At 41.2% G+C, this 23913-nt stretch overlaps 1 protein-coding gene across 1 annotated transcript in view; it reads right to left on the bottom strand.

The window, feature by feature from the left end:
- Positions 1-23913, bottom strand: part of LOC126245728 (S-phase kinase-associated protein 2) — a 133528-nt gene that overhangs the window by 56116 nt on the left and 53499 nt on the right. The window contains exons 4-5 of the mRNA XM_049948339.1: positions 21431-21654; positions 17323-17416 (exon numbers count right to left, since the gene is read on the bottom strand). Coding sequence (XP_049804296.1) covers positions 17323-17416; positions 21431-21654 — 318 coding nt within the window. The remainder of the gene's footprint in view (positions 1-17322; positions 17417-21430; positions 21655-23913) is intronic.

Raw genomic sequence — 23913 nt, 5'->3', positions numbered from 1 at the left:
TTACAGTCAAATTTATATATTTTTTTCTTATTGTAGTACGGATTTTGCGATTTTAGGCGTCTTTGGAAGGAAATGTTCACTTTAAAAATATATCGCTTGCGATGTATTTGTACGAGGTTAATGAAATTTTAATACATTATAGCCAAATATATTGTTAATGTAAATCTCAAGTTACACTCCTGGAAATGGAAAAAAGAACACATTGACACCGGTGTGTCAGACCCACCATACTTGCTCCGGACACTGCGAGAGGGCTGTACAAGCAATGATCACACGCACGGCACAGCGGACACACCAGGAACCGCGGTGTTGGCCGTCGAATGGCGCTAGCTGCGCAGCATTTGTGCACCGCCGCCGTCAGTGTCAGCCAGTTTGCCGTGGCATACGGAGCTCCATCGCAGTCTTTAACACTGGTAGCATGCCGCGACAGCGTGGACGTGAACCGTATGTGCAGTTGACGGACGTTGAGCGAGGGCGTATAGTGGGCATGCGGGAGGCCGGGTGGACGTACCGCCGAATTGCTCAACACGTGGGGCGTGAGGTCTCGACAGTACATCGATGTTGTCGCCAGTGGTCGGCGGAAGGTGCACGTGCCCGTCGACCTGGGACCGGACCGCAGCGACTCACGGATGCACGCCAAGACCGTAGGATCCTACGCAGTGCCGTAGGGGACCGCACCGCCACTTCCCAGCAAATTAGGGACACTGTTGCTCCTGGGGTATCGGCGAGGACCATTCGCAACCGTCTCCATGAAGCTGGGCTACGGTCCCGCACACCGTTAGGCCGTCTTCCGCTCACGCCCCAACATCGTGCAGCCCGCCTCCAGTGGTGTCGCGACAGGCGTGAATGGAGGGACGAATGGAGACGTGTCGTCTTCAGCGATGAGAGTCGCTTCTGCCTTGGTGCCAATGATGGTCGTATGCGTGTTTGGCGCCGTGCAGGTGAGCGCCACAATCAGGACTGCATACGACCGAGGCATACAGGGCCAACACCCGGCATCATGGTGTGGGGAGCGATCTCCTACACTGGCCGTACACCACTGGTGATCGTCGAGGGGACACTGAATAGTGCACGGTACATCCAAACCGTCATCGAACCCATCGTTCTACCATTCCTAGACCGGCAAGGGAACTTGCTGTTCCAACAGGACAATGCACGTCCGCATGTATCCCGTGCCACCCAACGTGCTCTACAAGGTGTAAGTCAACTACCCTGGCCAGCAAGATCTCCGGATCTGTCCCCCATTGAGCATGTTTGGGACTGGATGAAGCGTCGTCTCACGCGGTCTGCACGTCCAGCACGAACGCTGGTCCAACTGAGGCGCCAGGTGGAAATGGCATGGCAAGCCGTTCCACAGGACTACATCCAGCATCTCTACGATCGTCTCCATGGGAGAATAGCAGCCTGCATTGCTGCGAAAGGTGGATATACACAGTACTAGTGCCGACATTGTGCATGCTCTGTTGCCTGTGTCTATGTGCCTGTGGTTCTGTCAGTGTGATCATGTGATTTATCTGACCCCAGGAATGTGTCAATAAAGTTTCCCCTTCCTGGGACAATGAATTCAAGGTGTTCTTATTTCAATTTCCAGGAGTGTACAACATTTTCCGATCACCCAAAAAACCACGTTAGTGCAAAATAAATCAATAATCAAAAACTTTGTCATATCGTGGAAATTTCAATAAACAATACAAAATTCTTACTCATTATCTGTGTTACTTCAAAATTGGATCAAATAAGATCAAAATACAGGTATAGTACTGGAATAAACCAAGTTTAAAGGGCAATGTGCCTTCCATTTATTTTCTGTTGTGAATGAGTGGTGAGTCATGAAAAAGAGCTAATTCATTTCAGGGAGTGAACAGTTCTGATCCAATCTCTGAAAAGAACAGTTTTGCCCATCTCTAATGGACACAGGGTGAAGACGTGTATACTTCTTATGAACCCCTGTGTAGGTTAAACGATCGAGGGACTTATACTCCTGTATCTTCTTTTCCTTCTTATATACTGGGCTATCTGGTGAACGTGGAGAATGACTGCCATGACAATTTACACACACACAGAAGGCGGAACACAGGGACTCCCTCATGGAGTCCACAGTCGCCACAGATAGGGGTTTGTGAACAGCGGGAAGATGTGTCCAAAATGCAAGCACTTAAAACACCTCATAGGAGGTGGGATGTACGGCTTCACATCACATCGATAAACCACAATCTTTACTTTCTCAGGGAGGGTATCCCCTTCAAAGGCGAGGATAAAGGCACCGGTATCAATGCAATTGTCTTTAGGACCTCTCTGAACACACAGAACAAAGTGAACACCCCGCCGTCTGAGACTGTCCCGAAGTTCCTTATCAGTTTGAAAGATGAGGTCCCTGTGAAAAATCACACCTTGAACCATATTTAGAGACTGGTGGGGGGGGGGGGGGTAATGGACACAGGAATTGTGCCAAGATGGGTACAGGCACGAAGGGCCGCAGATTGGGCAGCTGAAGCAGTTTTGATCAGCAACGAACCTGACCGCATCTTGCTCAGGGAATCCACTTCGCCAAACTTATCTTCAATGTGTTCCACAAAGAATAAAGGTTTGGTATTGGTGAAAGTATCCCCATCAGTCCTGGTGCAAACCAGATAACGGGGGAAAAGGTTTCGCCCCTAGACGACGCGCCTGACCCTCTTCCCAGGGGGTAGCCATGGAAGGGAAGGCCGAAGGGGCAAGAGAAGCAGCACTAGAAGAATAAGTTCCACGCAGAGAGACGGCCGCAGAAGAATGGCCAGAGTTCTGGACCCGTATACGTTTCATTTGCATAGCGTCCGCCCTGATACCACCCACTCCGATCAGGGGCTCTCCTCAAGGGTGCCACCCAGCCACAGCAAGGGCCGTCTGGCACGGCGGCCATTGCCGGGAGTTCCGATGCTCCAGGATGACGAGCAACCACTCCAAGGCTTGCATGAGGTGGTCACAGCTCAGGTATCAGAAGTGTGATCCCTGTGTGTTCAGGGGGCTCAACCAAAAGGGTACATAGTGACCCCACCACACAGGCTGGCTACCGTGCTGGCTATGCACCCTAGCATCAGACAACGACGTGAAAGAAAAGGTGGAATGTACTAGGAGGGCACACGTTGGAGACACTAGGTAAGGTGCTCTTCCCCAAATGGCTCACTCTACGGAAGAGAAATTTAGTAATGGAGGTCAAACCCCAGAGGGGGACCAGGGAGTGCCAAAAGGAGGTGATTATGCAACAACGCCAGATCGTAAAACCAACAGAACCAGGAGGATAGCGGGAGCCAACATAAGCAAGGACACTGAAAGAGGGAGAGGAGAGGGTGAGGGGAAAGGAGCAAGGAGGGGAAGGGGAAGGAAATGTGGCCCTGGAAAGAAGGAAGGCTGCAATAGCTCGGGGCCACGTGCTCGCCACGCACGTATCCACAAAAGAGTTGTGGACCCCCTGGGGGGAGAAGGCTTAATAAATGAAACATGAGGTACAACGATGGCACATCAGTTACTGCTTGACAGCACTGTTTATTTTCAAGGTTGGCAAAAAATCTGGAAGGAAACTGTTCTACATCTCCATATATACTCCGCTAGCCACCAAGTGGTGTGTGGCAGAGGGCTCTATTTGCACCAAAGTCATATCCCCCGTCCCACTTGCATATTGTGCAATGGAAAACTACTGTCTGAACACCTTCTCCCTAATCTCTGAATGACGATCATTGCGCGATTTGAAAGTTGGTGGTGGTAATATAAATCCTACATCCTCAGCGAAGATTGGATTTCGGAATTTAGTGAGCAGCCCCTTCTGTTTAGCACGTCGTCTACCTTCAAGTGTGTCCCACTTCAAACTTTCTATGACATTTGTAACGCTCCTGCGATTGCTAAATGTACCAGTCACAAATCTTGCTGCTCTTCTTTGGACCGAACAATATTCTAAGACTGGACAAACTAAAGTATTGTAAGCAATTTCCTTCGTTGCAGGACTGCACAGCTTCAGCTTCTACCAATAAACCACAATCTGGAGTTCGCCTTGACCGTTACTTGTGTAATCTGATCATGTCATTTGAGATCATTTCGAATAGTCACACTCAGATACTTGACAGATGTTACCACTTCCAAAGACTGGGCATTTACTTTGTACTCTTACATTAATGGGGATTTTTGCCTTGTTATATGCAGTAGGTTACACTTACTAATATCGAGAGATAACTGCCAGTCATTACACCACACATTTATTTTCTGCAAATCCTCATTGATTTGTCCACAACTTTTGTGTGATACTACTTTCCTGTAGACTACAGAATCATTGGCAAACAGTCTAATGCTGCTGTCAATACCATCAACCAGATCGTTTATATAAATTGTAAAAAGCAGTGGACCTATTACGCTGTCCTGGGACACACCTGAAGTTATGCTTGTTTCTGTTGAAGTCACCCCATTCAGGACGACATACTGCTCTCTGTCTGTCAGAAAACTTTCTATCCAACCACATATGTCTTTGGACAGACTGTAAGTGCGCACTTTTTGGAGCAAGGGACAGTGTGGAACTGAGTCGAATACCTTTTGAAAGTCGAGAAACATGGCATCAACCTGGGAGCCAGTATCTAGAGCCTGTTGTATATCATGCACAAAGAGGGCCAGCTGTGTCTCGCATAACTGCTGTTTCCTAAAACCTTGCTGGTTTCTGCAGATGAGCTTCTCAGTCTAGAAAGGTCATTATGTCTGAACATAATGTATGTTCCATGATTCTTCAACAAATCGATGTCAGTAAATTGGCCAGTCATTACGTGCATCCGATTTTCTACCCTTTTATAGATTGCTAAGCCTGGGCCTTCTTCCAGTCCCATGGAACTTTCTGCTCTTCCATTGATCTCTGATAGATGATGGATAAGAATGGTGCTATATTTGTAGCATAGTCAACATAAAATCTTACGGGGATACTGTCTGGGACAGATGCCTTCCTTGTGTCAAAGGATCTTAACTGTTTTACAATCCCAGATACACTAAACACTACGTCAGCCATTCTTGTGTTTGTTCAATAACTGAAAGGGGGAATGGTGCTGCAGTCCTCTACCGTAAACGAGTTTTTGAAAGCTAGGTTTAGAATTTCGGCCTTCTTTTTATCACCATCCGTAACATTACCCGTACTGTCAGCAAGAGAAGGTGTTGAATTATCTGTTGTGTTCATAGATTTTAGGTAGGACCAAAATCTTTGGGGGTTATTTTTAAAATCTGCAGATAAAATATTGCTTTCAAATTCGTTAAAAGAATCTCTTATTGACCTTTTGACAGCTGCTTTCATTTCACATAATTTCTGTTTGTCAGCGGGGCAGTGACTACATTTAAAACGACTGTGCAAAATTCTCTACTTTCTCAGCAACTTCCTAATATGTTTATTGTACCAAGGTGGTATATTTTTGCTAGGCACATACTTCTCTAGCACGTGGTGGACAATACCTTTAAATTCTGACCCAAAATGCTAAATATCTTTGTGTCCTGCAGTGAATGCTTGGAGCTGACTATGAAGATATTCATTAATGACACTTATTTGCTTTCCCAAACAAGAAAACTCTACTTTTTTTTTGCAACTTCCGCTGACATAGAAGCCACAATGACATTATAGTTGTTAATAACTTCTTCTAGATTAGCTTCCTCAAAAAGATCAGGTCTGTTAGTCACCAAGATACCTAATATGTTCCCATCTCAAGTTGGTTTTCTAACCAATTGCTCAAGGTTGTATGTTGAGAGTGCTCCTAGAATAACTTCACGTGAGTCTTTGCTTCTGCCCCTGTGATAAACGTGTAATTTTCCCAGTCAACGTGTGCCAGATTAAAGTCTCCACCTATAACTAATGGATAATTTGGATACTTATTTCCTATGTACTCAAGACTTCCTCTGAAATGTTCTGCAACATTTGTTGCGGATGCTGGTGGTCTATAAAAACATCCTAATACAATGGCCAATCCTTGTCTAATTGACAGCTTTATCCAGACTTTCACAATCCGACCCAGTAACAATCTCAACTGCATTTAAACAGCTCTTAACTGCAATGAACACATCACCACCCATAGCATCAGTCCTATCCTTCCTAAACATTGTCCAATCCAAGTTAAATATTTCACTGCTATTTATGTCTGGTTTCAACGAGCTTTCGGTACCTAATACAATATTGGCATTACTAGTGTTTATTTTGGAGAGTAACTCAGGGATCTTGCTACAGACACTTCGACAATTTACTAGCATGAGATTTAGCATATTTAAATCCTTTGGAATGACTTGTTTAGGTGAACTAATAATTTTTACAATTGGCACACCCATGTAAGTATCATGAACTGGTAATTTTTCAGGCCAACGGTTTGTTTCCCGAGGGGAGGAACCTAATCTAAAAAACCCCATGTGCACGCCAGAAGTACTGTGCTACCCATGTAGCTGCTTCCTGTGTGTAGTGCACCCCTGATCTATCAAGGGGTGTCCTGCAATCTTCCACCCCATAGCATAGGTCTAGGAATCTACAACAATTTTCGTCACAGAGTCAATGTAGCCTCTGGTTTAGATTCTCCACTCGACTCCAAACCAGAGGACCCCGGTCCACCCTGGGTAAGATGCTGCAGATCGTCAGCTTGGCTTCCACTCCTCTAGAGATGGAGGCCGCCTTCGCCAACTTAGCCAGCTGTCTGAAGGACCGAGGATTTCCTTGGAGCCGCGATGACAGGCATCACTGGTGCCGACATGAACAATCTGCAGCTGGCCACACCCCGCAAGCTCGATAGCCGCTGGAAGACCCGCTTCCACAACCCGGACAAGGCCCCCCGGCAAGCACACCAAGTGAACGTTGGACTTCTTCCCTGCCCTAGCCGCTATGTTCCTGAGGTGCTCCATGACATGCCTAACATTGGAGCTCCCAGTAACTAACAAACCCCAACCCCCATGTGCCTGTCCGGACTTTGCTGAAGGAGCGGCCACTATCCTGGCAAAAGGTGCAGTCTGATCCGGCTCAGCCTCCCCCAGCATCAGATAGCACACTGAATCTATTCGCAAAGTTCATGGGATTTGGCAGGAGCCTGTATCCCCCATGCACCCTTTGCCCTCAGGCTCGAGACCTCGACACAGTCCTCCACCCAAACTGAGGAGAGGATGGGCTGGCCGGTTCAGTCACACCTGAGGTCGGCTCTGTGAGAGCTGTGACAAGAGAAACAAAATGACCTTAGAAATGAACCTTAAAAATCACTGAAAAACACGAACGTGGTATGAGCATTGCTGATTAAGCATGTACACAGTCAGTCTGTATCAACTATTTGCACTGCCCTCAAGAATAAGGACAAGATTAAGGAGATAGATGCTTCAAAGCGAGTGGTGACAAGAGTATCTAAACAACAGTTTCGTATTCTGGAAGATGTCTAAAGCCTGCTCCTTTTATGAATAAATAAAAAGCAATTGCGAGGCGACACTTAACAAGAATGTTATTTGTGAGAAGGCAAGAATGAGTTTCATCGATCTCGTTAAGAAAATGCAAGGATCATCAGTGCGTGAAGAAGTGTTTAAGGGAGGCAGTGGGTGGTTCGAGAAGTTTAAGAGAAGAACAGGTATCCACGGCGAATGCACTGCCTGCTCACAAGCCAATGAAAGACCATCTCACACTGATATTCTGTGCCAATGCAAGCGGTGATTTGGAAATTAAACTGCTGCTTGTTTACCATTCAGAAACTCCACGAGCCTTTAAGTGTAAAGCCCAGAAGAGCTGGTTAAATGCGATGTGGAGGTCCAACATGTGATCTTTTTTGTGATTGGATCAATGAAATGTTTGGTCCTTCAGTAAAAAAATATTTGCTGGAGATTAATCTACCACCCCATGCCTTGCTCGCTATGGACAATACTCCTGCCCATTCTCCAAGCCTACAACACCATCTCCTTGAAGAATTTCAATTCATCAAGATCCAATTTCTGCTTCCCAACACCACTCCGTTCAATCAGCCTATGGACCAGCAAATTATTTCTAATTTTAATAGGCTCCACTCTCAAACACTCTCCGAGCATTGCTTTGAGTTGACTGAAAAGCTCCCAGTTTCACTCTCAGAGTTTTTAAAATTATCACTTCAATGTTGTTGACTGCATCAAGACTATCAAAAAGGTGTGAGAAGGGGTTACCAAGAGGGGACTCACTTCTGCTTGGAAGCAGCTTTGGCTGAGTGCATTGTCAAATGTTACAGGCATTTGAGTCAGTACCTATGGAGCCTGTAGTCAACAAGATTGTGTCTTTACCAAAGATCATGGGACTAGAACTGGATAACAACAATATTGATAAGCTTGTGAAGATCACAGCCAAGAAATGATCACTAAGAGCTTATGGAGTTGCAGTGTGTTTCACAGCAGGAAGTTGTGGAGGAGTTCCTAAGAGGCGGCGGCAGCAACAGCAAAGCAGCATAATCTGACACAGTAAGGGAAATGTTGAAAGCATGGAAATCAGTTGCTTTGTACACTGAAAATTACACCAATAAAGCAGTGGCTACACATGCTAAAAATGTAATTGGCGATAATGCTGTGTCACATTTTTGACAAGTGTTGAAGTGTCAGCAGAAGCAAATGGCCATAGATAGCTTCATAATAAACAATAATTAGTTATGTATTGTGCCTAATAAAGTACATGATACTCTATGTATAATCTTCTTTGAATAAATAGTATGAATAAGATAAAACTTCTAGTACTTTTTCTGCATGGAACACATTATCATATTTTACATTAATTTATATGGGATAAATTGTCTTACTTAACAAGTGTTTCACAGTATGAGCAAAATTCTGGAACGAATTATGAACGCTACACAAGGTTCAACTCTACATTTTATTTGCACATTTTGAGGCAGTCTGTTCACAATTACATAACTAAGAACATATTGAGGTAGCTCCCAAATAAAGTATTTTTAAGGACTCTTCTGTTTTTAATTTTGAATATTCTATAATTTCCAAAATCCATGGTTCTCTTATCTGGCAATCTTGGGGCTTTGGCCTGATACAGCTGACAAATAACTGAACATGGCAAATGTGCAGATGTATTGCACAAGGGAGCAGCTATGGTTGATAATTTAAAAATAAATTATATTGCATATGTGCTCTTTAAATACTGCAATGCTCTTCAAGAAACTTAGGATACATCCAATTTTGAATATTGGAGACGTTAACTGATACTGTTTTATGAGCAATACATAACATAGCAAACAAATACTGTTTACACAAACTGCTAAATCCTTGTAACGCAAAAAGAAGTTCTTCCTGTTATAAACAACAGGAAGGGATTTATCTTTGAATTCTTCAAAAATTTCATCGCACTCTGGAACAAAAGGGAGGTGGATATCTGTACAAATTTAATACCTTACAGTAAAATTTAAGAAAAAATAATGACTTTATGAAATGTTTTGTAGCATTATTTAACATTTTAAGCATTTAGAGCAAATTTTACTTCAAACTCAGTTGTTTTAATACTAAATAAGTGGAAATTACATATTTCTTTGTGATTAATTTAGAGATTTTTTAGTGTAATGAAGTGATTATTACTGCATAAAATCTGTTACCTACTAGCTACGCAGCTCACAAGAAATTCCTTATGTATCAAATAACTATGTAAAGTCTGCTAAAAAAGGTTGTTTGGATAGGTGCTAATTAATCCAAAAAAATATGATAGCAGTATAGTGCCACTACCGCTTCATGGGGAAACCTGTGAGTTTGTGGTGGAGAATTTCAGTTACAGCAACAAAGCCGTTTGATTATAGCAGGACAGACCAAGCTCGCTTGGTGAAATATGCCAGTGCAGTGGTAATGCACGTTTTTTGCAATATAGGCAAGGGAATTTCTCCATCAACAGGTTCCAGTGGTGTTGCCAAGAACATGACTAGAAGTGGAACATTGGCGTAACAGGTGCACTGCTGTCATTTTTGCAGCAGTTTCATTTGTAGACCAGCAATTCTACCAGGACATGGGGATTACACCAGACGAGGAGACCACATGGAGCCGCAAGCAGCTGTCACGTGTTTGGATCTCCACTGCAGTACCACCTTCCTGCTCTAAATGCAACTTTCGAACTTACAAGAGGACCATGCCTACTGGTCATCATCAATCTCACCCAAATTTATGGTGTAGGCAGGGCTTGACCAGGAATGAATGTGGCAAGTGGAAGCTCTAGACAGCCATGTGTTTAGAAAAAACAGCATTTTTGGCACTGGTCGCGCAATGAAGGAGCCATTTGTGATAGTGTACTTCCAGGCAGTGCTTGGGGCAGCTGTGGAAAGAGTGCAGAATGGTAACACAAGTGCTGTGGGCTTCAGTTCATATATGGACCCCCTTATTTTTATTTTCATGTTACTTACACCACAAATAAACCTTAGTAATGCTCAGTATATGGTATTTATACATTTTGTCATAAAAGGCATGAAAAGGAAATACAAGGGAAAAATATGGATTGCAAATAAATTTCCAGGAAGGGATGTTAAGGCATACATGAGAGCTCCATATGTAAAATCAGACACACATTATTTTACAATTGTAAATTTATACACACTGTGGTGATATTGATCCTAAAAAAAGGGGACAAGCAGTAATTTTCTCGACATCTTTAACTTATAGTTATAAAAGTGGTGTTTGTAACATCTTTAACGTTACAAACACCACTTTTATAACTGTAAGTATTAATTGCAAGCACCTCTTGGAACGTTATTTTTAGAGTAATCGTGGACACTTTAAATATAACCTTTCTTGAAAAATTTATTTGAAATCTAAATTTTCCTGTTTCTTTCCTTTTTGTGTCTATTATGAAAATAATAATAAATATAATATACTGAGCACTATTTTGGTTAATTTGCACAGTGAGAAACATAAAAAATCGAAAATAAAAAACGGCAGTTATCCCATAACCCTACAATTAACATTCTATACACTTTCTGCTGCGTCAACCGCTGCATTGGAGCTCCTGACCCGCTTGACTCATGTCAGACATGTTATTTTTTCTTAACGCTTTGTCATCCTCAATTCCCACGTCAATCACGTGCATATACCACAAATTTGAATAATATCGGTGATGGCGTGCAGATGCGGTTCCCTGGTTAGTGCCAGGGTACAGTGGGACACTCCAGGCACACTCCATCAGCAACCTGGACTCTTGCCCACAGGGGTAGCACACTATTGTGGTGTGTGTACTGCACACCAACAGCCGCTGGGACACTGTCATTCACCACAGTAAGTTTGTCAACAGCCTTTGTGCACTATGAGCTGTGCAATGGGCTCATGCATCACACACCAAGCACAGACATAAGCAAAGCTGCAGGCAGATGTGCAGCCAGCTGTCGAAGCTGGCTGTCATCTCGCTGGCCACCAGGTTCTCCCCAGGTGGAGTGGAGGCTACCAGACACTGATGTAGCACAAATGTACGAGTAAAATACAGTGTTAATTTTGGTAGCCGGGTCTCTCTGGGCCTTCACTGGTCTGCTATCCTGCATCATAACCGTCCCTCAGCCCTCAGATTGGCTACAGCAAAAAGGCAGACCCCTCTACCTCAATTTAGTAATTAAAGAACTTGTTTGGGAACAATACTTGGTCATATTCTTTTCAGCGAGGTAAGATACCAACACACCATTCATGTAATAACAGTATCAGTACTTAACCACGCAACCATTCTCCACAAGACAGCTGTATTTTTTTAACCATTCCTTCAATCCTTAATTAAGTGCTCATACATTCAAATTAAAGAACAGTATTGTCATACAGGATGTACATGGGGACAGGGGAAAAAATTTCCCTGATTACTCCCGGATTATTCCCGGATATACCATTTGAAAAATATGCTTTTTCCCGGGCGAAAATACACTTTTTCCATGCTAAGTGACAGTAGGTTTTCCGTAGATTTTCCCTCAGAACTGTAAAACTTATTAAGATACATCAAACAAATGTGCCAGTAAATTTAAAATTATGACAAATGTCTGGGCTCGAAATTCTTGTAAGTGGCTGGTCCTCAAAGTGTTCAGTTTTAAACGCTCTGTCATTTAGAAATTCATCGCACTCTCACACGTACCATAATTCATCTTGCGTAAAATGAAATTTACTTTGAAATTAACGCTTTTCGAACCACTGTTTGCAATACTATCCGGAGACTGTTAGAAATAGGTTCGATTTACCAGTTGCCAGATAGTTCCAGAAACAGGCATTACTGCGCGTGTGCAGCTGCAGTGGTGTAGGAAGCCCGCATGTCTGTATGTATAAAGCACTAAGAGAGCTTACATTACACCATAATAGAAACAGGGCATCAGAGGATACTCCCAAGAGCATCGTAATTTCGTAAACCATACTAAAAGGCATAATTCGGCTTGAAGTGCACATTGGTTGTTTCCAGGTTCACAATGAAGCAGGTCCCATCTGATACTCTACGATCTCATTTTTGGTTCTTTATTATGGCATAATGCCATACATGGCAGAAGATAATGTGCACTTGAAATTCAGCGAACAGTTGGAACTAGCCAATACTGTGGAATGAAACACTATTTCAAATAAAATGTTGCCTCAGTGGAAAGATTAATAAAGCCAAATTTCTTTAGCAAACTTGCAAAAATAACTTTACTGTTCTGCAAGGCGATTAATGCTTGACTGCTAGTAACTTGGAAATAAAATTAAATCAGAAAACATAATATATTTTTCCCCTCTGTAATTATGTGAATGTATTTTAATTCATTTGATAGCTCCCAGTCACAGAAATCCATTTTGTTTTCATTTGACGTGGGAGCTGTAAGCCAAGAGAAGCAGCGAAATCACTAAACGTCACTTAACGCAAATACGGGTCACGTGGAGACTAACCCCCTCCCCACTACAACTCAGACAACTCTGCGCATGCACAAATCTGGCAGCTAGGGCGCACGGGAAAAATTTCTCTTATTTGCATCTGGCTGTTTGCTGCTACTGCCCATACAGCTAACAGCCATGCTTCAAGTAGCAGGAAGCGGGAGAAGGTACTGCCCATACGCAAGTCAACTACGCATGCGCATCAGCCCACTGGCAGTGGTCAAACGAACCTAATGTGAACAGTTGTGATGCCATGCTCACAGCAAGCAGTTTATTGTTGCTAAGAATTACATAATCTTCGCCCTACAGCCTTTGACGTATTTTGGCTATTTGCAAACGCTTGTGCGTGCACAGTGTTTTTTGTTGTAAATTGCGCATTTCCTTTGCCACTAAAGTTTTATTTTTTTCCTCTCTTATATTTTATTGCTGCAGTATCATTCTCCAGTAGCAGGATACAGTAACATTCTTTGATAGAGAACCAATTCTTACCAGTCAAAATTACAAAAATTTAACTGAAAGCTAAAACAATGAAAAATTCCCAGAATTACAAAAAATTCCCGGGTTTTCCCCGGTTTTATCCTGGATGAAAAAATTCCCAGGTTTTTCCCAGATTTCCCGGGTCGTATACACCCCACCATACTACTCCCATAATGAGTCCTTTGAGTAAAGCAGATAATTTAGCTTAGATTAACTTTTTTGTAGGCGAGGGGAAAAGTTCCAATATCTTTTACATGCCACAACAACAATTAGTAAATCCCCACTGAATGGATCATTTTATGACCACAGTAGGGAGTACAGCTCAATGAAGAAAGATTTGTGCTGAGACTGACAGTCGTGCATTTTCCAAAGCGAGTGGTGCAGTTCAGCTACACTGGAAAAATAGTAATCCTCGTGCACAACAGAAGATGGCACTGAGCAGCCAGAATGACATAACTCATTTTTATGTTATGGCTATCATGCCTCATTTACATTTTTATTTGCACGACTTCAGGGACCTTCCAAATACTTCACAAACTTACAACACAAAGATTATAGATATGAGATTTTAACAATTATTTAGCTGTAACCCAGGTAACATCAGATATATGTGAATACAACCTATAATAATACTTTTTGTAGATCTTAACAATTGCTGGTACAGAACAGGGGAAGAACTACACTACAAAGGAGAAACTGAAAATGAACACACCACATGTGTGAGATCACAGTGCACATACTTATTGCTACAAGATGACTAGTTTCAACAGTCTTATGCTGCCATCGTCTATTCTAAGGGGAAAACAAAGGTGTAATGGAGGGGGGTTGAGAGAGATTACATACGACGGATATGTACAGTATTCCATGTACCTTCTGGAATTTGCTATAAAATTATCATGCTACACTACATGAAGTGACTTCGTGTAATGTAACATGATAATATTATAGCAAGTTCAAGAAGGTAGTGGAAGATTGTATATTTTATAGATTCGTCATATGAATTGTCTCCCTTCACTCCCCCCCCCCCCCCCCCATTTCTTATCTGTTTTCAGGTTAATACTGTTGAAACTGGTCAATTGGGAGCAGCAAATGTACCTGAACTGCCTGCGACTGCAGAGTATGAAGTGAGTTCATGGTCAACCATATCGATCACCCCACAGCACAGCACAAGCACATGTACCTTCCAAAACAGAAATGCTACACTGTTTTCAGAACCCAGAGTCATCTACTCTTCAGGTAGATGGAAAATAACATTGAACAACGAATTAGGTTTCACATTTCTGAGTGAATTATTTGCATACACTTGTTACTACTGAAAATCTATTTTTTGTTCTATATTTAGTCAAACTTGGATGGAACTGATACAATCGCCTGTGTGACAGAGCAGGACACATGTTTTGTTTACGAAGATTATAATTTTTTGTTAAGAAGGGGCAGCTGCCTTCCCCTGTCCCCTCCTGCATATACACTTGGTTGGTGCCATCCCTCTAACACTACTCTGCTCCCCACAGCAGCATAAGCACAGGCTTCCCAACAGCCTTAGCATGAAGAATGTACAAACAGTACACGCATACTAATTCAGCAGATGAAGACAAAGAAAAGATGTATGATGTGATAAAAGAAATTAATCAGAATATAAAGAAAAAAAATTTAATTGTGATTGTAATTTGCTAATGGGGCAAAGAAGAGAAAACATGAACTACTAGAAAAAAGAAGGGAAGCAGCCAGCCGGTAGAATTTTTCACAGAAAAAAATTAACCATGCTGCAAATACTTTAAGAATTATGAAATAAAGTTGAATACGAGGAAGGGGCCCAGGCACCCTGAGAGATTCGGAAATCAGGTTTTACACTGGGAAACATTTCCAAGTGCAATGTTGACTGCTCGTACTTCCATGCTTGAACTACAGACTGACCACCTCGAAGATTGCTACACGTCAGTACACCCGTACATGTCAAACAGACCAACCACCAGCAATACCACCACATTGTCAGCTACCAGCCTTCTATACCAAGAAGTCCCTTCCATACAGCCTAGTCACTCAGGGCTGTTGCATATGTAGTGGTGAGCAGTCCCTCTTTAAATATACTGAAGCCTTCACCGAATGTAATTACCTTCCCAGCCCAGTACGAAAACAGATCTCCCGTGCCTTATCTTTCCAGTCACCCACCACCTCCCGAAGTGCCACCATCTGGCCGCAGATCAGTATTTCCCTCATGACTTGGCACCACCCAGGAATGGAGCAATTTAATCACATTCTCTGCCAGGGTTTCGACTAATTCTCAACATGCCCTGAAATGAGGATTGTCCTACCCATTATCCTTCCCACCCTTCCCACTTTGGTAATCCACCATCCACTGAACCTTCACAATATCAATGTCCCTGCCTACACAACCTCTGCTCCCAACTCCTAACCTCATGGTTCATATCCCTTTAACAGGTCGACATGCAAGACCTGTCCCTCACACCCTCCTCCCACCACCTATTCAAGTCCTGTCACAAGCATTACCTATCCCATAAAAGGCAGAGCTACCTGTGAAACCAGTTCTGTGATCTACGAGTTAAACTGCAACCACTATGCTGAATACTACATGGGCATGACAACCAACAAGCTGTCTGCACAAATCACCACCAACAAACTGTGGCTGTTTGCATTCTGTTGATGTTTTGTTTAGGTAACAATAAGTTACATACATCAACAAGTTTTTTTTGTTTTTGTAAGTATTTGTGCACTTTCATCGTGGCAGACGAAAGACATGATACTATTATTTACGATGAATGCACAGAGTATAACTTGGAGGTTGCCACTGCATCGCATACGTCTCATCATGATCCAGTTGACAGACTTTCTGGTCACATAAAGCAACACCAACTAATAGGCCTCCCTATTTCCGAAACTAAATCGAAGACACTGCCATACATGTTCCAAAAACAAAACAGAGAACAACAAACTTACAGTGCAAGTCTTGTGGAGTTGCATTACCTCTTGGAGACTGTTTTGTTGCATATCATATAAAAGAGAAATACTAAGTACCAAAGACAATGCAAATATATGAACCAAGTTTTGTACTTATTTGTGTATGTGAATCATTGAAATTTCATGAAAGTGGGGGAACAGGGTTGAGAACTTATGAGAACTAACTACGAGATTAGTAAAACTTAACAATTTATAATCCCTCAATGTCAAGAACGGCTGGCGACAAGCCAAGTAATCCAAATTAGCGCTGCCAGCGCCAAGTGAATAACTGTATGAGACGCACAAACAAAGTGTTAAAACAAGATACCTAGAGTAGATATTCACTCTGAACTATTTAGACCCTTGGGAGAATCAACTGTAAAACTGTTCCACCTGGTATGCAGGATACGTCAATGTTTGATAAGTAAACTGAGTCCAAATCGCATTGTTAGGCCTACTAAAAAATACATGAAGGGAGAAAGTTAAACTGAACAGCAATGGCAAGTTGGAGCGACAAAAACACTTTTATAACATTTGTAAAATTAACAAAAGTTGGCAATGTTGGCTGGAATTCATAATTCTGAAGTTATTAGGGATAAAATTCTAGGAACAAAAGTTAATTTTGGTAAGGTGAAATGTTTAGGGCACATTAATACACTTATGCACAAAAACTAAAGAACTGCATTCAACTTTAGACACAATAGATGGTACACAATAATGCAGTTTGGATGATGGCTAACTTTTTTATCCCACAAATAATGTATGACAATCACTTTTATATCTGCAGGGGTCTACTCTTACAAGATTTTATGTTTCAATAAAACACAGGAAACCAAGTAACTCAAAGTACATAAACTCTCCAAGCTCTCAATGGCTTGCATGAAGTTTCAGTGCCACTTGACATTATACAAACCATCTACACAAAACACCTTACATTGCATAGATAAAGGATTTAGTGCATTTCTCACTATAAGCAATAAAATATTGCAGCAAGTTCAGCAGCTATCAAAAATATTTACCATACAAACAGTTCAAAAAGTCACCAAATGTAACATCCACACAACCACAAGCTGGCTTTACCTTTTTCAGAAACACTAGCCATACTAAGGTCTAAATATTGTAGTCTGCATTCTTCTGTCAGCGGACTGCTGGATAGGAAAACTGGGTCAGGAATCTGAAAAAGAAAAAGGAAAAAAATAAGCTTCTGCAGATACAAAAACAGTAATTAAATTTTTGGCAAAAACTTAAGTAGTATTATCTTTATCAATTTATGTCAACAGCAATGGATTTTTTAGAAATTGTGAGGGGGCACAGTAGAAAAACTTGCAAACTATTCTAGTTTCACTACTGAGTATGTTTATTTTATAAACTGAAATGTAGTCACAATTAGTATCTGGTAGAAAGAAACAGACTTTCCACATCCAAAGACACTTCATCCATATCAACTTGAGTTTTCACTTTTAAAAACAAGGCAAAAATGCAAAATTGTTAAGTTTTCATAGCCACTTCTTGACACATTGCCTTTGGTTTCTGTCTTGGATTCTGTGGGCAATGTTTGACGATTATTCTGACATTTCATCAGCATGAGTGGCTGGCAATGTAAGTTTCACTGTCTGCTGATAGTGGTGGACTGCAGTAAAGCTTATGGATTTTACATGGTTGTTACCACTGTGGTTCTTCCTTTGATACCTGCAATGGTTGTTCACTTCAGCACAGCAATCCAAGCTCAGTTCACCTTGAGGATTTCCTCTTGTTGAAGCTATTATTTTTGTAGATTTCTATAGCATCCCTGAAAAAATGGGTGTGGTAGCTGTTCTTCATGGCAAGAACTTCAATGTTGGCAAATTTTATTATGTGGTCAGCCTTACAAAGTACATACTCTGCCACAACTGACTTCACTTGTCCCAACCAGCAGCGCTGTTTATGTTCAGTGATCCTGGTGTTGATTGATCGTCCAGTCATTCCAACAGACTTTACCACATGTACCTAGTATGCAGTATACTCCCAACATTGCAAGTGGGTCCCTTTTGTCCTTTGCAAATCTGAGACCTCTTTGATCATCTCTGACATTATCTTTATGCCTTGTTTATGCGATAGACTGCTGAATCTCTATCTCTGGGACTGTATGGCAGGCAGTTGGTATGCAACATTTCTTCTTCCAATGTGTCATTGCTGAGTGATTCCATGACACTTGTTACATAACTAATGGAGAGCCCATTGCTCTTCAGAACGCTTTTCAGGTGTCGCATCTCACATATAAGGTATTGTGGCTCCCACATTTATATTTTGAGATTTACGAGCATATTAATCATCCCTAATGAATATTATGATGATGATTGACGGGGCGCTCGACATCATGGTAATCAGTGCCCTGACAAAAAGTCAGCATGCAAATCTCGTGGGTGAGGACAAAGGCTGTCCCCACATGCAGGGCATTTTATAATGTATTAAAGTCTGCCAGCCTTCCCCACCAAGTAAGGGGTATTAATCATCCCTCTTGTCTGGCTCGGGTAGTGGATGACAGTTTATGTAGGCATCAGTCCGTGTGTGTGAGATTTCAGTACACACTGTGTTCCAGGTTTTCACCGTCCCTCATCTAGAAAGTTTAGCTGTTGGTCCTTTTCTACCGCAATAGTAAATTTTATGTTGAAATCAAGACTGTTTAGATGTCTTAGGAACACATCGAGCTCTTCCTCACCATGGTTCCCCACAATGAAGGAATCTTCAATGTATCTGTACCACAAATTACTTTTCTAACATCTCAAGTCCAATGCCTGTGTTTCGAAATGTCCCATGAAGTAGTTTGCCACCACCTGACTAAGTGGACTACCCACGTAGACACATTACAGCTGTTCATAAAGTTGCCATTCTACATGAAATAGCTCTTTCATGCATGTCTCACGATGAGAGACTGTAAAATTAAGGTGTGGAACAGCTACGTCGATGATACCTTCCTTGTGTGAAGTGATGGCGAGGAACAGCTTGGTGACTTCTTGCAACATCTGAACAGTCTTGATGTCAACAAAATTTACTTTGGAGGTAGAAAAGGAGCAACAGCACCCTTTCTAGATGCACTTATGTTGAATGATGAAAACTGGAACACAAAATGTATCAAAAACTGATACACACAAACCAATACCTGTACAAGCTATCTAATCACCACTTGAGCCAGAAAAAGGGATAATTAATATGTTCGTAATGTGCGGAAGACAAATATGTGAGCTTCAGTAGCTCATACACAGGACACAACACCTGGAGAACATTCTGAGGAACAATGGGTTCTCCACCAGCTACATAAGAAGTGTCATAGAATCACAAAGAAACATGTCAGGTACAGCCTTTCTGTCGTACATTCCCAACATCACAGAATCACCCTTTTACTGCACAGACAGATTAAAAACTATTTATAAAAAAACCAGAGTGTCTCCAATCGGCAAAGGACAAAATGGGGCCACTTTTGGTGTATGGAATATACTGTGTATCACATACATGTGGAAAAGCTGTGTTGGAATGACTATACGATCAACCAAACTAAGGATTATCGAACAGAAGTGGCACTGCCATATGGGACAAGTGGAGAAAACAGCTGTGGCAGAGCATTCACAGTGTCCCACCAACCACATAACAAAATTAACCAAACAATGGAAAATCCAGGATGGAATGTAACAATATTATGATAAGGAAAGTTGCTGCTCAGCCTATAGTGGAGATGCTGAGTCGCAGATAGGCACAACAAGAAGATCATCACATAGCTTTCGTGGCCTATCTGCGACTCAGCATCTCCACTATATGGTGAGTAGTATCTTTCCTTTTCATTATATTGTTAATAAAATTATTCTACACAGAAGTTCTTGCTGTAGGTAGGAGCTAACACACTCACTCATTCAAAGTAGCTATAGAAATCCATACACGACAACAAGAGAAAAGCCTCAAGGAGAATGGATCCTGGATTACCATGCTGCAGCAAATGTTCATTTCAGGTAGCACAGAAAACTACAGCAGTAACAACAACAGAAAAAGCATCAGACATTGGCATGCAAGGGACTTTTAATCTGCAGCAACAAATTCGACTAGTCTGCCATCAGCAATGGACGGTGAAGCTTTGACAATGTCAGCCACTCATGCAGGCGGATGACAGGAAAATTTTCAAACTAATGTCTGCTGAAGAAACAGGCAGAAGTGAAAAGGCAATTTGCCATGGTAAAGATATGTGGAAAAATATTAATGAGACCATTTAAGAATACTGAAGGTTCTTCCAGCCTAATGGTTCTAAATAATATTTTGATCGTAGTAACTGAATTTTTGTAGTGACTACAGAAAATCTTATCTCTGTAATGGAGAAATGTTCAAGCGCTTCTGCAACTAAGTACAAATTGTTCAGCATGTCTTATTAGAGTGGAGGACCAAACATTTCATTTCACTTTAACACATTCTGGCCAGATATACTGTCTCTTTAAAATGTTATATACACATGATCAAGGTTGCAGCTTCTCTCCAAACTCTGAATTGTATGGTAGAGAAATGTTAACAGATACTTATTTACAAAGTGTATTTCTGTCAAGCATTTATTCACTATTAGTCGTTATGACAGAAGAGGGGGAGGGGGGAGGGGGCGAGGGGGGAGGGGGGGGAGAAGCACCACATAACTGCTCATCACTACTTTGTTTGTCCGTGCTTTACTTCTTGCGAAATAATGAACAGCTATTGCAAAGTTGACAAATTAGTTCAAGCACTTTACAATAATGAATGTACAATGACAGCTGATATGCACAGAAATATGTTTTAGCATTTCCATCAGGAGTATCAAGAGTTTAGAACTTTTCAGCATCCTACATATTTTTCTGCCATGCTACCTAAAACAGATCAGAAAACCTAGCTCGATTCAAAAACAAGCTCACATATCATCTTGAACTAACTTCACATTTCATTACACTGAGCTTTTCTATTGTTAGCAACAATATTGAAGAGGAAGTGGATAGTATTTATCAGCTACAGAAAAAAACAACTGTAGCAAAGATAAATGAAAACTTGAGGATTTTTTGCACGTCTGGTGCGTATTTCTTTAACATGGGAAGAGCTTTATTGTGTAATAAATGTATAGGCTACTATTTTCAAACAAATTATTGTTCTGGTAATTCTGAAGTATAGAACAAAAAATAATGAAACTGCAAGAATATTAAATACTTACAACTGCCTGTGAAAGACGAAGTATCAAGACACCTCTTTTCATGATATACTCCATACTTCCAGGCTGTAAAACGCGGGATCCAAGATCTATACGAGTCCATAATGCTTCATCTAAGGAAATCCTTTTCCATCTCTTACAGACACGTGCTGTGAGTGCAAGTGTCTTTTTTGGTAGCCAACGGAACACCATTAAGACCATCTCATCTGATAGTTTGTTGAACATATCTACAGCAAAAGCACATACTTCAGGAATATCTGTGTCAAGGCTCACTTAATACATTACACATTAGACATAATCTGATTCCCACAATCTTCACTAATTCTAAATCACAGTAGATAAGGACAAAGAGAAAAATCTTGTCTAACAAAGTTAAGCAGCATAGTGTAATTGGATAGGTAAAAAATCTACTCACCAAGCAGCAGCAGAACACACACATAAAAGAGTAATCAGGCAAGCTTTCAGAGCCAGTGGCTCCTCCTTCAGGCAAAATGGTTTAAGGGGAAGAAAGAGAGGGGAAGGAAAAGAACTGGAGAGGTCTAGGAAAAGGGGTAGATTTCGGGAAAGCCACCAAGAACTGCAGGTCAGGGGAGACTTTTGACACAAAAAATATAAATAAATGCATTCCTTCCAGTCAAAATAAGCCAATCACATTTAAACTGAGGGGTTATTCTTCAGATTACACTCTAGCACATTTCAGGAAGTGTAATAAATCAGTGTACCTCTATCTAAGGCATGGTCATTTTGAAATGGATTACCTTCTCATTGTAACAGACTTATGAGCTACCTTCTTCAAAGAAACCATCTCCCTTAATAGGTTGGGAGTGTATACCTAGAAACAGTGCACAGATAACATTTGATGGTTTTTGACTTTACTAATAACCCTTTGATCAAATTCCACAGAAGTGCACATGAATACTACACCTGTGATTTTGGATCCATAACATGCCTTCTGATTTGCTATTTGAAGAGGACATTCTGCTGAGTTTAAAGTCATAGACCCACAGTGCAGACAAAAGTCATCAAGAGAGACCAACAATACAATTAATCCTGCAACAGCAGCAATTCTGTATATGGCAACTGCATCAAGAGGTGTTTCTTAAACTGTTTTCCACTGAACTCTGGGTTCCATGGAGATTACACAAGGGTCCTGAGGAAGTCACATGCCCTTTTATAACACTCAATAATGTAACTTCAAAAACAAAAATCAACACCTCTAAAAAATAGAACAGCTAACCCTCACAACCACTTACCAATTTGTACAGTTGGTATGAATCATGATACTGAATAAGGGTGTATTTTTTAGAGACCAGGTGAATTATGCTTCGTAAACCTTATTTATAAATGAGGAGTGCTTGTACATTTGCTATCAATTCCTATAAAACTCCCCCTGATCCACCTTTTAATGAAATCATAAAAGTGAATGCCTGTATTAATAGTTCCCTTTGAGTTTTATAATTCTGCTGTTAAAAATATTGTGAATGAGACCCTTCAAATTTCATTCAACCTTAAAATGTATCTGCAACTATAGTTTGTTGCAGGATGGAGAGGTTACTAGTAGGCCTCTAAAGCATTCTATGGCAGAACATAATGTGTACTTCAAACCTTATATCTAGCTCTTTAACTAAAGAGAATTATGGTAGTAATGAAAATGACACCAATGAATGTACCTCAACAGCATTTATGCCAGTTAATACTTCTATGAGTACTTACCCTAAGGCAGATACTAGAAAACTAGGAACCTGGTCACAGTGAGCTTACAGAAAAAAGTTGAATCCTTCATTTGAAAATGTGACTTTACATTTAAAATTAATAATGTTTATGGTTCAAACCACAATCAAGGTTTTTTTACTTAGCTACGAGACAACTCAATATGGTGAAGTCTACTCTGCTGCAGAAAATGATATTAAACCTTAACTTACGGAGACAGCAAAATGTATTTTAGCTGAACAGTTTGCAAAAGAAACAGATAGAATCCCCCTTTAGGATGACATGGCAGCTCAATGCATCAGAAATTTAGCAACCAATATAAAGTATGAACCTACTTTTCTTCACAAGTCATGAAAGTTTCCTTCACAAAAGTGTAGTTAGTCTCTCAGTGTTAATTGTAATTGTTAGGTACCAGCAAGACATTTCATTGCTGGAGGTTGGTCTATGCTAGTCTCACAAACATGTAATACTTGATTTCCTAAATCCTTTCCTCAAACTGAGTAAAATACCACAAGGCAACTGCATTGCTGTACCAGTGGAACAAAGAATGTGAGAGGCATAACTAATAATGTTGCACAGAAAATTAAAATATTACCAAACAGTGGAGATGTTGAGTCGCAGATAGGCACAATAAAAAGACTGTCACAAATAAAACTTTCAGCCAGTAAGGCCTTCATCAATAATAGACTACACACGCACAACTCACAAACACGACTGCAGTCTCGGGCAACTGAAACCAAACTGCGAGCAGCAGCACCAGTGCATGATGGGAGTGG

This window comes from Schistocerca nitens, chromosome 1 (genome assembly GCF_023898315.1).
Source record: "Schistocerca nitens isolate TAMUIC-IGC-003100 chromosome 1, iqSchNite1.1, whole genome shotgun sequence".
Lineage (NCBI taxonomy): Eukaryota > Metazoa > Arthropoda > Insecta > Orthoptera > Acrididae > Schistocerca > Schistocerca nitens.
Note: the sequence above shows the minus strand (reverse complement) of the source record. Positions and strands in the feature narration are given on the sequence as shown.